The 18,695-nt window shown below is 42.1% G+C and overlaps 1 protein-coding gene across 1 annotated transcript in view; it reads left to right on the plus strand.

Moving 5' to 3' along the window:
• Positions 1 to 18,695, plus strand: part of DOK6 (docking protein 6) — a 521,007-nt gene that overhangs the window by 298,705 nt on the left and 203,607 nt on the right. The window contains exon 3 of the mRNA XM_075585441.1: positions 10,816 to 10,930. Coding sequence (XP_075441556.1) covers positions 10,816 to 10,930 — 115 coding nt within the window. The remainder of the gene's footprint in view (positions 1 to 10,815; positions 10,931 to 18,695) is intronic.

The raw sequence follows: 18,695 nt of genomic DNA on the forward strand, positions 1-18,695 counted from the left end.
ACTTGCTAGGTGCAATCCCTCCGCTTCAGCAACAGAATTTGTTTTTTTGCTTGAGTTCAGTAATTTTCAGTCTCATCTTTGGGTATCTGTTTTGCTCCCAAGATACATAGGCAGACTTTTTTACTTGCAGAAAAAAAAAACATTCTTTGCAGTGGAATATTTCTTTCACTCTCGGCAGGGTGACTCAACACTCAGCAATTGGCTTTGGAATACCTTTTACACAGTTCAGCAATTAATTTTTCCCAGGTAGGGCAATTTTACACTCGTCTTTTGTTTGCTAAAAATTCCCCTGTTTCAGCACAGTCTTGTATCAATTTTCACACTTTTCTGCATATACTCCATTCACAGCTGGTAGTCCTATGTGGTGTGGCAACCTTTATTTGCAAAATCAGTACCGCTCGTGGGTCACCATCTGTATTCACTGCTTCAGCGAAACTTTTGAAAACAACAAACACCTATCCCTTTTTAAGGGCTGACTCACTTCTTGAACCCTGACTATGGCTGGAAGGCAAAACCCCTATTTCAATGACCATATTACACTTTGTGATAGGCAAATAAGATTTAGCTGCTTCAGCAAAAATAGAATAGTGAGGCGGTTCACTGCTGCCGTCGGGGTATGAAAGTAGAAGATCCACACGCAAATAAAATAAAAGGTTGTTTTTAATTAGTCCATATACACTGAAAAATCTGTAGCAGATTTTTCAGTGTATATGCACTAATTAAAAACAACCTTTTATTTTATTTGCGTGTGGATCTTCTACTTTCATACCCCGACGGCAGCAGTGAACCGCCTCACTATTCTATTTTTGTTCGATTTTCCTGGGCTGGAGCACGCTGTGTTGCACTTCCGGATCAGAGGAGCCTGACGTCATCGCTGAACGGAGACCTGGCGCGTCAAGATTGTGAGTGATTACTCTCCTTATTTCTCCTCCCCTACCTCCGCGGTGAGGTGAGCTTGGCCGTGTATGACACCGGGTGTATGAGGGCAGTGGCGGAGGGTGGCGGCATACTTAGCTGTTTATGGTTCCCTAGCAGGGAACACGGCAGTATTACTGCTTCACATTCCTCCCTACCACATCTCAGCCCCTACCCGTGGAGAGTCACGTCACACGGTTCAAGTGGGGTGATTATATTATTCATTTATCAGTGGGACACTGGACGGAAGTGTGTTCTATTACTCATTATGCAGTGATTTTTCTGGACTGTTTGTCGTACAAACCTGTGTACAATTGGTAGCATCAGTTACTCCTTGGAGTGATTCTTGGATATCTGTTAGCTGCTTCAGCAGTCTCTCTCCTCTTGGGATTGGGGAAAAGAGACCATCTGTGGTTTTGTAGGTTTCAGTGCAGTGTAAGTTTCCTGCCTGGGTGTGTATCCTTTAATTCTGATCTCTGCTGCAGGTGAATCTTTGTTTTTGTTGCTCAGGTTTGTTTGCAAGACTGTATGCAGGCAAAAGCACAAAAAAAAAATTCCACGGGCAATCTCCGGCCCTTTAAACTTCAAAGGCCACCTCTCATCCCAAATTTCTGACACCATATGTAGGAGGACATGTGCAGAGGTACACAATGGAGACTGTTGTAAGGTGAAATTATAACAAGGCTTTATTGCGCCTGTCGCTTTAAACAGCAAAAAAATCAACATAAGCGAAATAGTGAGCCAACCAAAAACCCCTATCTCTGCTTTGGAGACTATCTATACATGTAGCTCAGCCCTCTCTGACTGGGTTGGTTAGCTAGGCTTTTTACCAGCCCCAAATCATGGAGACATTTATCAATACACATACATAGATAATAGTCTTATACGAAAAACTTTTATCTGATAGCTGGCCTGCTGTACGGGAAGCTTCTCTGCTTTCCTGGAACCGCACCCTTGTGTGCACAAAAATGTCAGGCTCCAGGTTAGAATCTGGTCCTCTTTGTCTTGTGGTCAGCTTGTCGCTCAAGACATCTGCCCTTCCTTGGTTCAGCCCAGTTGTGGACTAAGGAATCTCTGCTCTGTCTCCAAGTTCAGCTCAGGTGTGAGCAAAGGAGTCTCTCTTCCTGTTTCAAAAGACAGGCTTTTATAAGCCATCTAATCAGGCAGGTGGTGTTAGTTAATTGTCTACTAGCAGTTAACCACCACACTGCTGGATTAGAGGCACATTTGTGAACAGGGATAAGTCCCCTGTTACAAGTACATGCACATTGGGTGAATAAGAAAAGGAATAAGGATACTGGAGGTGGGGGACTATTGGTTTTTGGAAAAAAGCTTCATGACCAATTTTTCAACAACGCAGTGGGTCTGTGTATGTGCAGGGGGTTGAAAAAGGAGTGTAGCCAAGACAAATGTGTATGAAAATGAGTTAAGAAAGCCCTGACCAATAAGTGGATGGGTGGCATGAACCAGGGTCCTTGGATAGATGCATAGTGGATGAGGAGGAGGACGAGGAGATGGCAGAATGAGGTATTGCCCTTTGTTCACCACCCCAAAAGGCTCCACCCATACACCCCCTTTTGGGGTTCAGGCTTGTGAGGAAGCATGTTGCTATGGGGTAATGTTGTATATGATGTTGGCTGTTAATTATGTGATGCAATATTACAACAAAAAAAGAAGACACAAAAAAGGAGTAAGAGAAATGTAAGGAGGTATAGTAAATGGTGTTGTGGTGGTGATACGTTTATCACAGCGTTAGGCATGCAGACTGGTCAATTTTACCCAAGTGGTTAATTTGGAGGAATGTGAGGTGTTCAAAGGATGCTGTCTTAGGTCTGGGCCAGGTTGGCGAGCCTAAGGATGTACTCCTAACAGGGACCCCAGGGGTTATAAATCGAGAGTCATGTAGCGGTGGTGAGCATAATCATGTTCACTGTTTAGACCACTTCCAGGAATTATGGTGTTTATGTTTAATAAACAACTTTGACCATTTGTACCCAACCGAGGTGTTGGTGTTTATTTGGGTGGGTTATTAAACGTAATGGGTAAGTGTCGAGGGTATGAGGGTCAAGAGCAAGTGAATGTGGAACCTGCTGTCAATGTATACAACATTAAGCAACATGTATAAATTAAAGTTTTTCTCTGTGCCCTTGTTCATATCCTTTAATACGTTCCTGACCTTTTAAAAGGAATATAGTATGTAGCTGTTCAAAAAACAGCAGTTTTGACAATCCAATAAGTTTCCATAATCTTCGCTAGCCATGCAAAATACAAATATTTAACTTCTTTTACAGTATTTCCCTACAAGGCAATTTGTAATTATTTCTATAAAAACAAGAGTTTCCTTTGCCCTTAGCCCATCCTGTCCTCAGAGATCCAATAAAGATAAGGGGAGAGACAGAGAGGGGAGCTTTGTCTGTGCCAACACTTGTTGAACCCAGTGGCAGACAAATGAAAATAAACAGAGGGACCTAAACCATGTTTACAAACCAACTTTAAATAATGTTTTAAAATAACTCTAAACATCAGATTTTGCTCAAAAGCAAGGCATTCATCACCAAGATTTAACCACTTAAACATGTCACTGCCATTATTAATACACTTTGGTTCTAGGAGGCATTGTCCCTTTAAATTCAAGAATCTGAGAAGCTCCTTCTCAAGTGAAAGTGATAATGGTAGAGTGAAAACTGTAAAATTCTAGGTCAGCATTAATTTAACAAACCTCAGTCTCTGAATTCCAATGGCAACATAGGGAGAAGGGTGAAGACATTGAATTATAATTTAGAGCTATAAATTTAGCAGAATTAGCTTTTGCCCGGACAAAAGGGATACAAGGAGTACAGTTAAATTGCATCTCCAACGTGTGGGGCTTTGCACATCTAAATCCCCAACTGAAAACCTCTAATGGAGAGTGGCAGCCTTTATTTTTTTGGGGGGTGGTTTTGGAGCTCAAACCTTCATCCATGGTTTCAAAAGCTAAGTGTTTATTGAATAGTTTATGATAATAGGAACTTTGTTTGTTCTTTCATCAATGTACAGTAAGCCTTAGCTGACATTCAAGCACTAACATTATTTTTACTCTGCTCGACTGACTATTTTAACTCTCTAACCCACTGAATATCACCTTACTAAATGCTAATGGATGAAAGAAGATCAGTCTCCAACTCCTTGGATACCTAAACCCATTCACTGAGACATCCACCCTCTTACCACTGTAGCATTGTTCCCCCCACCCCGTGGGAGTTACACAGCTTCCGCTACTTATAGTGTGGTGCGAGTACCTGTTAGGGTAAGGAGAGCTGAGTTTGATCTGCGATAGTGAGAGATCAGGACAGACTTAGGTTCTTTCTCTGAGCTTCTTCTCAGGGTGCTTAGTGCCTCAAGCTGTAGTGGGCTCCAGGGTGTTCGGAGATCAGCCCCGACTACCACAGCTCTGCTACCTATAGTATGGTGCAAGTACCTGTTAGGGTCAGGAGAGCTGAGTTTGATCTGCTTTAGTGGGAGATCAGGACAGACTTAGGTTCTTTCTCTGAGCTTCTTCACAGGGTGCTTAGCGCCTCCAGCAGTAGTGGGCTCCAGGGTGTTCAGAGATCAGCCCCCACTATTGCATACTTCTTCCCTCCTTCCCAGGGACTGACACTTAGACAGGCCTCTGGATGATGCTTGCCCTGATAGTACAGGGCATATGCTGGATTCCAATCAGATGTTCCCCCATCCCGCGATGGGAGATACTCATAGCCCCACTGCTTTCTTCCTCCTCCAGACCAGGTATACAAAAAGAAGAAAACACAGCGCACAACTCATAGTGAAATCAATATATTAAAAACTGATTTAGTGAAAGTGTTAAAATATGCACGTACAAGAAACCAATATATTCAGGCAATACATGAATTTTGGCACACGTTACCAGCACGAATCCGCATCTAGCCAGACTGCAAAGATATGGAGAGTAGACCGACAGCTTGGGTGATGTGTTGTAATCCCAGGTGTCCTCTGTCTTGCTCAGTTACTGATCCTCTGATTGCAAGCCGTCTGAAGCACCGTAGCTATCCCTGCTCCGAATCCCTCACAGACTCACTTCCTAGTGTGACGTCACTCGAGTCGCGTCATCGGGGCTGTACGGAGGCTTCAAGGCTCAAATCAGCATGCAGAGGCAAATGATCATGCGTGCCAAAGTCTTTAAACTGTATAGTTTGTAGAAAAGTTCATAAAGATGGAGGTATACGAATATACCCCTTGAATGAGGGCAATTATAAATATTCTTTTTTTCACTCCTCCGGAGCAGGACTGACTGAATTTGGCAATGCCCCTCATCAGGAGAAGAAGGGGCGGGCTCATGGTCTATACCTATCCCTGATAGGCTTAAACAGGCCATGAGTCACCACCTTACTTCTGTCAATCAGAGAGGAGCATGTAGGGGGGTCACATGCCCACAGAATTAACCTGTCACAGCCCGCAGCAACTTACATAACAGGGAGGGGAAAGACAGGCAGAATAGACATACCCTGTTACACCACTATCACGCAAAACTAACTCCCTAGACCAATCCATGTATTGGGCATAGGTCTATGTAGTAGGTAACCCTTTACCAAGTATGGTAGAGTAGTGAGGAGAGAAAGACTTGCAATTGTGAGGTAGGAGGGGATTATGTGCGTGGCATCAGAGCGGCTCTAGGTTTGAAATCTTTGCCCCTCAAGCACATTGTGATCCTAGGGAGCGATAACATGTGAATGTAGGAGGAGTCTCCTCTTCTGTTCCTCATCTAGTCAGATCCCGTTCACCGCTCCATAGGAGCAAAAAGCCTAGCTCCGGGGACCCATGGTTCCTAAAATACTTTCCGAAGTGGTTATCGTTTTTTCTGCTCCCTCAAAGGAAAAGAAGATGGCTTCCAAATCTTGCAGACTCTGAGTGCCGATAGGAAGCAACGTCATCATTGTTTGTAGCTTCCTATTGGACGACCATTTATATCCACTCCGGAAACACTGCTAACTATACCATTAAGTATCTCATGGACCAGGGGGGCCCGGATATAACACTTGTGTGGTTTAACTCGAATGTTCCTTTGTTTCCAATGATCTCAATAAATCAAATGTCCAATTCTGGCAGAATTGCTCCCTTTATGTAGCTTGTTGTTTTCTCTGTGGCATTGGTTTGGTTAGAGAAAACTATAAAAAAAAAAAAATACAGAATAGATATTAGACATTTGTATTTAAACGTCATCAAAACTGTGTAACATACACAAGAAAAAATATTACAATTATATATATTTCTATTTATCTTGTACTGTACATGGTCAAAAAATTATATTTGCAATTACAAAGTTAAACATATTAATCTGCAGACATTTGTAGATTTAAGCAATACAGAGTTTATCACTGGGCCACAGAGATAAACACAATGATAATTACATAAGACTTACTTGCTTTGTCCTTTTCCTTCTTCCTCTCCTCTTGCAGTTCAGTATAGTAGATAAATAATAATTTCCTCCCCAGGTGTCCCTATCTACTGTACAAAAGACTGTTGCTTCTACTGTACTCTTGTGATGGGAACATTTGGCACTCATAGACCGTATTAATTGACAGAAAACTTGTACTGCACTATATAGAAGTACCTATGGTAACCACCATCATGGATGTTCTTCTATTGCTTTAACTGAAACCTGGCTCAATCAATCAGTTTGGCTCTGCACTAGAAGCTGCCCTCTGTTATGGTGGCCTTTCTTTCTCCCACACTCCGTGCCCTGATGGTAGGGGTGGAGGCGTGGGGCTCCTGCTTTGCTCTACCGTACCCTTCCTATTCCACTCTCTCTTGTTTTTCCCTCTTTCAAGGCTCACATTGTCCAGATCTTCTCTCCTCTCCCTGTCCATGTGGCGATCATCTATCGCCCACCTACCTACACTCATCCCCCTTCTGCCTTTCTCTGTCACTTTGAATCCTGGCTCTCTTTTTTTCTCCTCAGACTCCACTCTTCTTCTCCATGGGTACTTCAATTGCCACATTGATAACTCCTCTTTCCCTTGGGCTTCCAGCTTTTTCTCTCTAACCTCTTCTTTTGACCTTCTTTTGACCTTCAACAGTGGACTGCAGCCAGCACCCACAAAGATGGCCACTACCTAGGCCTGGTTGTCACTAAAAACTTCTCTCTCTCCAATTTCTCCATTTTCCCTTTTCCTCTCTTACCATCATCTCTTCTCATTCTCTCTGTCTCTCTTCTCCCCTTCTCCACCTCCATCTACACCTAGCTTCTGCAGAGACCTGTGCTCTATTAACCTACCAGCTTTTGATTCCACTTAACGCTCCTCCCTCCCTCTCCTCTCTCAGCTCTGCTCCAGACCCTGACAACCTAGTTAGGAACTACAACTCTGCCCTACCCTCCTCTCTTTATCTACATGCCCCACTTTCTCTCTGCTGTTCTCGCCCTTCTAACCCCAGACCCTGACTAAATTCCCGCACGCGCATGCTGCGTTCCTGCGCTCGTTCATCTAAACGCCTCTGGAGGAAAACTCACACTTTCGCAGACTTCCTGCACTACAAATTTATGCTATCCTGTTTCAACTCTGCCCTCTAAGGCTAAACAAACCTACTTTTCCTCACTTTTCAAGATGCACAAGTCTAATCCACGCCGACTCTTCTTTGTCTTTGACTCCCTACTCAGACCACCCTCTGCTACCTGTTCTTCTTCCTCCATCTCACCTCAGGACTTTGCCGTCTATTTCAAGGAAAAGGTGTAATCCATACATCAGGTCCTCCCCTCTGTATCCTCCTCCCATCCTACACCTCTTCCTAACTCTCCTCCTGAATTCCTTGACTCTTTATCCGCTGTCACGGAGGAGGATGTGTCATTACTGATCTCCTCTTCTCCCTCTACCACATGCCCTCTTGACCCCATTGCCTCCCATCTCCTAAAACCTCTTGCTCCTACTATAATCACTATGCTCACACACATTTTTAACTCCTCCCTCTACTCTGGTACCTTTCTATCCTCCTTCAAGCATGCAACAGTTATACCATTACTCAAAAACAGCAAGCTTGGCCATACCTGTCTTTCTAACTATTGACCTGTCTCCCTCCTGCCTTTTGCCTTCAAACTCCTTGAACGTCTTGTATTCTCTCGCTTGCTCCATTTTCTCAACACCTATTCTCTCCTGGACACTCTACAATCTGGGTTCTACCCTTCTCACTATACTGAGACAGCCCTCAGTAAAATAACTAATGACCTCCATGCTGCACACTCTTCTCTTATTGCTCGACCTCTCTGCAGCACTTGATACGGTGGACCACCCTCTTCTCCTTCACGTTCTTCATACTCTTGGCATTCGTAACAAAGCTCTTTCCTGGATCTCCTCTTACCTCTCCCAGTGTATCTCTTTCGCAAACCCCTCCTCCTCTATCGATCTGCCTGTGGGGGTACCCCAGGGCTCTGTCCTGGGACCTCTTCTCTTTACACACTCTCTCTAGGTGACCTAATAACTTTTCTTGGGTTCAAATATCACCTCTATGCTGACGACACACAGATTTACTTTTCTACCCCTGACCTTACACCTGCGGTACAGACTAAAGTTTCTGAATGTCTGTTGGCGATATCATCCTGGATGGCCCTCTGCCGACTTAAACTTAATATGGCAAAAACAGAGCTCCTCATACTTCCTCCCAAACCTGGCCCTATTCCCTCCTTCTACATTATTGTTGGAAGTATCATAATTTACCCAGTAGCCCAAGCACGCTGCCTAGGGGTCACTCTCGACTCCTCTCATATTCAAAACATTTCTAAAACCTGTCGCTTTTTCCTCCGCAATATTACAAAGATACGCCCTTTCCTATGCTGATCGACTGCTAAAACTCTGACACAGACCGTCATTCTCTCCCGTCTTGATTACTGTAATCTCCTGCTGTCTGACTTTCCTGCCTCCAACTTGTCTCCCCTACAACCTATCCTTAACGCTGCTGCCAGAGTCACGCTACTCTTTCCTAAATCTGTCTCAACAACTCCCCTGCTGAAATCCCTCTCCTGGCTTCCTATCAAATCCCGTATCACATACTCAAGTCTCCTCCTCACTTTTAAAGCTTTACACTCCTACTCCTTTAAGCTCCTACTTACATCTCAGCTCTAATTTCTCGCTATGCACCATCCCGGCTCTTGCGTTCTGCTCACGTATGTCTTCTCTCTACCCCTTTTGTATCCAAAGCCCTCTCCCGCCTTAAACCCTTCTAAATGACTGCCCCACACCTCTGGAATGCCCTTCCCCTCAATATCCCACCAGCACCCTCTCTATCCATCTTTAAAACACACCTGCTTAAGGAAGCATATGAGTAGCTCGATGGCTGATAATTAACACCTCATACATTAACCTTTGCCCCTTGCAGACGTACTTACAGAATACAGAACCCCAGCAAGCTCTTTTTGTGAACCCCTGAGCCCCCACAAAAATATATATGTATATGTGTCAAAATGGAGTGCTATTGAGCGTGGCATATGTATACAACAGACGAGAGAGAAGCCCAATGCTACATCCAACATGACAGAAATACACAGTAAAATACTTATATATTCTCTTGAAATAGGGTCATTTAGTTTAACCCTTTGGCCAAAGCGTTGTAAGCCACATCAAGGCAGACACCTGTTCTCAAGGCCTAACACTACCAGATAAAATACTAATATACCTCTATTAGGATTAAAATTCTCATTTACCTCTATTAGGAGGGAGAAAGACCACAGTGGGTCTGGTATTTACCAGAATGCCCTCCTACTGTCTCTGTACATTCTTCCTACCAACTAATTAGATTGTAAGCTCTTTGGAGTAGTGACTCCATTTCCTAAATGTTACTTTTAATTCTGAAGCACTTCTTCCCTTTGTGTTATTTATATCTTATTATTTATATGATTGTAACTATTACTGCTGTGAAGCGCTATGTACATTAATGGCGCTATACAAATAAAGACATACATACATTACTTATTTACTTGTTGTTTCCTCTGCGGCTGACTTCTGCAGACTTAAGTAGATTACCATCAGCAAAATAAGTTGACAGTGAGATACAAAGGGAGAAGGAGAGACTCCATGTTGACTGCTTTCCTAGGCTTTCCTTTATGAAGCTTCACTCATCTGAAGTAGTTTCTGGAAAGTATTGGACATGGACTAGTTGACTGACATGAGTTCTGATCTACTCAACAAACAATGCCCAAGTTAGCAGCATAAGCTGCATTTAACTGTTGGTATTCCCGAAATGCTTTTTCTTTCTCTCAACTCATTTTTTAATGTTTTATAGAAGTTACAAAAGTTAAAATAGAGCTAGATATGCAGGGAATTAAAATAGGGCGGGGGGAGGCGGGTGGCTAGGCAATGTAAAAGGTAAGCTGTTTCCATTATTTGTCAATTAAAACCTGAAGTGTTGTTTTTAAGAAAGGAACAACAAGTATTGCATATTTTAAAACAAATAATGTTTGTTTCATATGTCGTTTTACATATAGTTAATCAGTTACTTAGTATAGAAATGTGTTGTCCATTAAGGCTACTAACTGAATACTTATCTCTAGAAAAAATATACACACTGTATATTAACAATACAAAACCCTATAATGTCTAGAAAACATGATTTTTCCATAATCAATTCATAACACAAGTGTTTCTTTCCAGCGTTAAAGATTGATGTCATCTTGATAAAATGCTCATCATTTATTTTTAGGATGGCAATATCTATACAACATCTTCTGTGCTATACAATGGCAGATAGCAAAGACTGCAACAACAAAAAAGACTAACATACAGTATTACTGTATAACAAACAAATGTACTGCATTGTCAAATATAATAAGTTACAATAATGCAAAAGGTGCAGACATCAGATCTCAGAGGACCTTTCAGTCTTACAGGAAACAAACACATAAGTATTTCTTTTTTCAAGGTAACAGAACTGCACAGCATCAAAAATATAACAAGACTGCCTCCAGAGACCAAGAAACATGCAGTGGCCATTATCTTTCATGATGAGACATCAAAGACATTTGCCTGTGAGTCAGGTAAGCAATTACTAGCATATCTGCTGCATAAGGAAACCAAGCTGCTTCTGAAACAATTGTCTAAACAGGTTAACACGGGGCACATATATTTTTAGAAGGCGTCACACATACAGTACTATTTATTTTCCTGGTGATGTTTTATATGTTTGTAGGACTGTGCTTGAATTTTGCCCCTAGACATCTTAAGAGTCCTTGTGATTCCTTCAAATTCTATAGCACAGTGTGGTTTTAAACAAAGTTTGCAATCGATCTGGTGTCATACAGTAGTGGTCAAATAAGTGCAAGAGGCATATTGCTGGAGTGTTTAAACATGGATGGGAGTATGCAAAGATCCTGGCCTGTGACTTATACAGCGTTTGCTTTTGATCTATAAATATCAAAAAATCAGTTTATGCTTGTACAGATGGGTATTGGCTTGAGATGGCAATGGTGTCTACTGGATCTTCATGTGGCTGCAAATACATTTTGGGAAGAACACACTATTTTTTCTCTGCTAATTTGTTTATACTTTATTTGAAAATGTGAATGCCATATTTTTTGTACGCAAAGTGTAGACCAAAATAGGTATTAAACAAAAAGGTGAAAGATATGCTCTCCCCTAAGAAATACAAAAGTTCATATTATACTTTAAAGAAAATTGTACCTCCTGTCACTCTAGAATAGGATGAATATTGCACACAGTTTAGATATAAATGATGCAATTTTTTGTATAGAATGCCCTTGAAACCTCACGGGTTAATTTATAATATGCAAATGTATATATGTATACTTTTTACTATGAGAGGTTTATAGAGATATTATACAAAACATTATATTTGAAGCATCATACAATTAGTGCATAATACAGTACATCAAGAGAAATGTTTGGGGAAGACCAAGTCCTGAAGAGTATATAGTCTTCCTTTTTTTTGGCAAACATGCAGAGACAATAGGAGTACTTGTTCATTTTATTCGACTAGGTTGAGTGTAAATGTGTAGGTACAGTAATATTAGGAAATTTTACAATGCTACGGAAACGCTTCCTTGTAAAGTTGACTTTTAAGTAGTAGATAAAGAGGTTGATAGATATTGAGGGGCAGAGCATTCCAGAGGTAGGGGGTAATAGTTCACGGGTGACAGAGAAGTAGAGATGTGTGGGACAGAGAGAAGACAGCTTTGAGATGAGTGTAGGAGGAGAGGAGGAAGCCTACAAGAAAAATAAGAAAGGGGGCACATGAACATTGTCAGGCTGGTCCCCATAAAAGTAGTTAAGGGGTTGAAATGAAGGCAGAGGAAGAAAGGATGTTAAGGAGGGGTAGGATTTACCAGGGGAAATGGGTGTTTAAAAGGTCTTACTGAATTTCCCTTCCTTTTGCCTATGGTCCTGGTTCCCTCCCTTCCTCCCTATAAAGCAATGCTTCTGGGATTGGTGAAGGGTATTCCTCTGTTATAATGTATTACACTGTGAATTGTTGGTAATTGTACAATATATATGTATGTGTCATTCAGTATGTACTATTTAATCACAGTAGCTGTATATTTGGCTTTAGTAAAGGAGGGAATTTCCGGTTGGTCCTGGAAAAGAATGGCAAGCCCATTTTAGTAGAATAACCTGCTATATGACGGGTTGGGGAGGCATTGTGGACTTTGCTGGGTCCACGGGTTAGAGGGCAGTTTCTGCTATTGGAGGTCCATTGGGACCTACTGTTGAACTGTTAGGATAGGTAAGCAGACAGTAACTGGTGTTTGAGCATGGGATCCGTATCTTTTGGATTTTGGTTGGGCTTTGCCATGCAATTCCCTTTTTATTTAATGGTCATCATTAACACTGGGGCCTTAACTTCCAAAACTGATGTTTGTATTATTTATGAAAAAGGGCAGACCTTGCCTGTCAAGGATCATATATGTGTAACCCGACTTCCCCCACCCTAAGGGAGATTTCCTGCGGTTACCTGGTGATGGTGCTACCTTTATGGCTCACAGGAGGTTCTGAGCATCCGCCGGTGTTGTTGGGGGATGATCAGGCCCAGGCATTTTAGGGATCTTTTCACCTTCTTTCTCGGTGTTGCAGCGCCTCCTTTCCCACAGGACCTATAGGAATAGGTGCAGTCCCCTGTGGAAAACTCACTCCCTCCCTGAAGAAACTGCAGCCTCAGGCAGGAGTATAAAAACAGGAACAGTTCTTTATTGCAGCAAGTACAGCAGTACACAGTATACAGCAGTACACAGCATACTTTTTCATTTTGTCCCTAGACTCAACCCCCAGAGTTTGTGGCCCCAAAATTCTATCCTACACTCCCATACTCCCTGGTAGCTGATCCCACTCCCCTGAGGGAGAGGAAGGAAGGTAAACCAGAGCCCTGGCTCCACACTTCCAACTCTGCACAGACAGAATGTAGGCTCTGTAGATCCTTTTGTACCCAATGGAGGGCTCTAGGTCTAAGACCCTGATAGAGCACTACCCAGGCATTAGGCCCACCTCCCCCTCCCGTCACTTAAGGGAGTTGTTTACTGCAGGAGCATTGGCAAATGTAAGCCTAACACTGCCTGCGCTGGTACCAGGACTTGCGTGTTAGGCAGAGGACTAGTAGCCCAGGGGACACCTGGTTACACAAGCAATGAGAAATGAAATCAGATACGAGGCTTGAGAGAAAAGAGGAACATTTTGTAAGTGATGCAGAACTTTATATGAAATCAGCTGAGGGATTTAAGGAGTTAAAAGGCACAGACAGATCACTGAGAATGTTCTAATTCCAATTGCAAAGCTTAGCATAGATTGTAGAGAGCTGTGAGGGTGGAAGTCCAGATAACAGAAAGTTGCAGTAATCAACATAGGAGAAAGTGAGATCATGGAGTACAATGTAAATGGTATAGGTAAATAGGAAAAGGCAGATTCGAGAAATGTTGTGGGAAAAGGACAGCAAGACTTACAGTAGCAATTGTGTATATGTGAGAGGAGAAATAGAGGGAAGAGACCAAAAGCAATACCCATACCCATGGGAGATATGATGCATAGTAGTGTTAACAAGTGATATTAAAGGTGCCAATTGAACCAGGTTTAGATAAAAAATTAGTAGCAGCTCAATTTTTTACATGTGAAGCTATGCAGGACAATATTTGAAAGGCATGAGTTCCGGTTTTATACATATATATATATATATATATGTGTGAGTAATCTGCAAAAAAGTAATCCTGACACTTCCAGTATGTCTATAGAAGGAAACTTATCAAAATGTGGCGCTCTAAATATTCAGATACTGTAATACAAAGTGATATTAGTGAAAAAAACAGGTATACAGTGATACTTATACAAACATATACGAAGATGCAGCTGTGACCCAGTAGAGGATTGCTCGGTCAATCCTCGTGATGCGTAGTAGTGAGGGAGTCTCCAGGAAGCGCAATATATGTTAAGAGAAGATATATAGTGATAGTTCAATATTGTTTAAATTAAGATCAGAATATGATGACTTGACTCTCTATTAAATACTCACAAATGTGAGAAATTTTGGAGGCACGTAAAGGTATCTTTTGGGATGCTATAGTTGTCACTGGGCGAACAGGAGATCCAGAAATCAATATTTCCCCCGGATGTATGGGCTCCCAAGGACCTTGTTAAAAGATACAACTGGACATAGTGCAGACTGTATATACAGTTTATGGGTGGTAAATAAATGATGTTACACTCACATGGTTTCAAATAAAAACAAGCATTTCGATCACAATGGATCTCTGTAGCCGGATGGATGGTAATCCGCTTCCCCTCTCTCGTGGCGTGCGTTCCACCGGTTCGTTCCAGTCAACCGGAAGTGATGTCATCCGCTGCGTCCACTTCCTGGGGTTCCGGCCGGCTCAGGAAAAACGTCACTCTACGTCTCCTGATGAAACCTATGTAAATGATCAGACTGACTGCATAGATATTTATACATACATACATACATACACAGTACAGTGTAACATACTATAAACCATACTTTAATAAAGTATAAACCTTGGGGAACCTTATATATGTATGTGAAATTAGTTTGCGATATCTGGGCATGAAAACCAGGAGCCTGTGCAGCCCCAATGTAATCCAGTCCACGTACCCACAAACAGTGCCTGCATGCCGTGGAGAATCAGGGTTCTACCATTAACTCGGTCCCCCCAAACTCCTACAAACAAAACAAGTACATTTTCACCCAAATATCCCACCTAAAACTTACACTCCCAAAATCTCATGTCTCTGACACAGGGAACCCCAAAAGACCCTAAACAGGTCAGGTTTTTGCTATACTTTACATGGGACTTCCATAGCCCACCCGTCCTTATGTACAGACAGGTACCCACAAAGCCTACACTGTTTTCAGGAAGCCATACCGTTACCCTGTGTACCCCCTAAACCAGGGACCCCCTGTTCTATGTATACTAGAACACATTTCACCATGGCTCACTTTCCTTCCCGGGCTGTGCTGAAGCAGGACACAGTTTCCCCGCAAAATCCCCCTTAAAACTCATGCACCCAAAATTCCTGGTTACATGCATGCCCGGAAAGGGAAAATCACAACAAATACTGGTAATACATTCTGGGGCAGTGGAGTGCTGCCCAAATACATATGGGGCCAACTATATGTGTTCGCCAACATCCACCCTTCACCTCCCGCTCCCAAAGTCCCTTTCCTGCAGATATCGTCTATGGAAATCATAACCACACATGGTATCCCTAGCCCATACCCCTGCAGGGGATCGTAAAATGGGGACAGAAATACAGGATGATACATTAGGGCGCACAACTAGACCCAAGAGATGACACTTCAGGTCTTGGCATATGGTTCACAGAGGCAGCCAGCCAGGCGTGTACTTTATTAATGAAGGCTGGCTACCCCCTACCATCACATGCCCTCTTTAAACAAAACCAGAAGTTTGATTTGGGGTGCCCAGCTAAACTGCGGATATACACAGACAAGTTTCAAGCCTTATGAGAAGACAAACCAAAAATAAGAACTCTCCAAGGTGCTGCAAGTGTGTTTATGGTATATATGATAGAAAAATGTATTTATGAAAGATAGCAGAGAAATGCCAGATAAAGGGACAAAATAGAGGAATTGGTTTATCAATGTTGAGTCAGAGTTGGGGTATAGTTAACAGTTAGCAGATATAACAGAAGCATGTTAATATAGGGAAAAAAGTGTTAACAAATTATACCAGAGAACCAGTAAGTTATGTTAAAGGTTCAAAGTTGAAAGTAGAGGTTAAAGGTAATTGAGGAAGCTAGTTGTATAAAATGTAAGTGATGGAGCAGAAGGAGCTGAAGTGTTTGTACTTTGGGAAAGTATAACTCACTCTTGGGGAAAAAAAGAATGTCACCAAAAGTTTATGGTGGTTTGATATGTGTTTTTTTATTTTTTATGGTTAGTCATGTGCTATCTAAAAGCTACATTGCTAGAAACAAAATGCATAAGAACATTTAGATTATGAGCCTGGGGAAACGTAAGACAATTAAGAAGATTCCACTGTCCAAAATAATAGCTTTATAAATCAGAATTAATAAGATATGAAAATGGTGTCATGGAACGTTAAAGGAATAAATTCCCCAATAAAGAGGAATAAAGTATTAAAGCATTTAAAATGCTTGAAGGCTGAGATAGCTCTCATACAAGAAACTCATCTAAATGAAGAAAGTAGAAAACTTAAAAGGGACTGGATGGGAAACTGTTTTTATTCCCCAGCTGTGGAAAATGGTGGGGTAGTGATCCTTATAAAGAAATCTTTGTCATTTGGGAACAATTTCTTCTTAAGCAAAGAAATTGACCCTGTGGTAATTTTTGTATCCATCCATGGTCATGATGACTTGAATACCAATAGATGGGTATTGGCATCAACTGGTTTGTATGAACGTCAATTAACAGTACAGGCATACCCCACATTAACGTACACAATGCGTCCAGAGCACGTACTGTAGTGCCGACGAGTATTCTAAAACAAATCTGGGGCAATCACCAACAAGACCCAGGTACATGCTGGGTACATGCTGGGTACATGCTGCAACATTTCAGTGACATTTCTGCAGACAGACTAATGGCCTATCGGATTTACAGCGTTGGTCCCTGGCTGTCCCATTCAAACTGAAAGGGACTGCCAGGGACTCCTGCTGTGTTAAACCGATGGGCCATTAGTCTCTGCAGAAATGTCATTGAAATGTTGCAGCATGTACCCAGCATGTACCCAGATCTTGTTGGTAATAGCCCCAGATTTTCTAAGGCAAGTTTAAGGCAAGTTTTAGAATACTCGTCGGCGCACCTGTATGTAAAGTGAAAATGTACTTAAAGTGAAGCACTACCTTTTTCCCACTTATCGATGCTCAGTACAGGTAGGGAGCCGGTATTGCTGTTCAGGACATGCTGACAGGCGCATGCGCAAGCTGCCGTTTGTCTATTGGGCGAGGGGAATCAGCGCGTCACTACTACGGCGGTCTGTAGGGCAGAATAAATGTCCGTACTGGCAAAGCGAACGTACGGACATAGGGGCATGGTGCTATTGAAAATATGTCCGTATTCGTGAGTGTACGTAAAGTGAGTGTCCTTAAACTTGGGTATGCCTGTACTAAATCCAGAAAATCTATCTGGCTACTATCACTTTTATTGTGAACTGAAGGTACATACAGTAGAGTTGGAGGTCAAATAAATGTTGAATTATTCAAATTCTTCCAAACTACCCCCCTCCCCCCGAGGACATGAATAATTAATTCCTTTTATCACAAACTGTACTATGATGGCTTCAAAAGTTTACAAAAATCATTAATAAGCATTGGGATATTCTACCGAGAGATATAACTTTACAGAAAATTCTGCCTCCACAGCCACAAATAGTATTGAAAAAAGCCACAGAGATGTACTGAAAACTCTCTAGCGCCGAGCTGCCCCATTAGCAACACAAGAAATCTAAAGAAACACATGGCTGAACATAGCTATATTAATAAATATAGTAAAGAATGCAACATGTTTAAATTCAATGTCAGACAAAGAATACAAAAGAGAAACATTTATGAATTGTAAAAGTAGCTTTATTGTGTACTTATTGGAGTGGCGTATGGCCTGCAACATGTAGTAGGCAGACCCAGGGCCAGTGCAACGACTAGGCAACCTAAGCAGTTGTCTACGGCAGCACATTTTATAGGGCAGCGGATGCAGCGTGAGGGAGACAAGGAGCAAAGCAGACTGCTTACCTCCCACACTCCACTGCAAGAGAGGGGCAAGAGAGAGAGAGGGGGGGGAGCGAAAGAGGCAGAGAGAATAAATAAATAGTGTGTAGGACCGGGGCAAGTCCAACCAACAAACATTTTTTAGGAATTTGTTTTTCATGGGAGGGGGGAGGAGAGTGCACGGCTGAAGGTTCGCTTAAAATGCCAACTACCCTTGCACTAGCCCTGGGCAGACCACGGAAGAGATGACTTGCAGAACATGTGTACAATATAAAAAGAGTATTAATTACACAGAGTGGTCAAGATACATCAAGCAGTGGTAAGGAAAACTGGAGTTTTTATCTCCAAAAACGTACTAATTTTTGGAGAGAAGATCTCCAGTTTTCTTTTACCACTGCTTGATGTATCTGGGCCAGTGCTTCTAATCACTTTAGAATAAAACATGGAAAAGACCCTAAAAGAACTTTTATGCAAGATAATAGATTGCCTTAAACCTAATTGGAGAGTTGGAAAAATAATCAATCAAATCTCTAGAAGGGAGAGCTACTGGATCTGTAATCCTAAAACACTAGCCCCTGATGGACTTAATTCCTAGAGGACCAGTAG

This window comes from Ascaphus truei, chromosome 2 (assembly GCF_040206685.1).
Source record: "Ascaphus truei isolate aAscTru1 chromosome 2, aAscTru1.hap1, whole genome shotgun sequence".
Taxonomy (NCBI): Eukaryota; Metazoa; Chordata; class Amphibia; order Anura; family Ascaphidae; genus Ascaphus; species Ascaphus truei.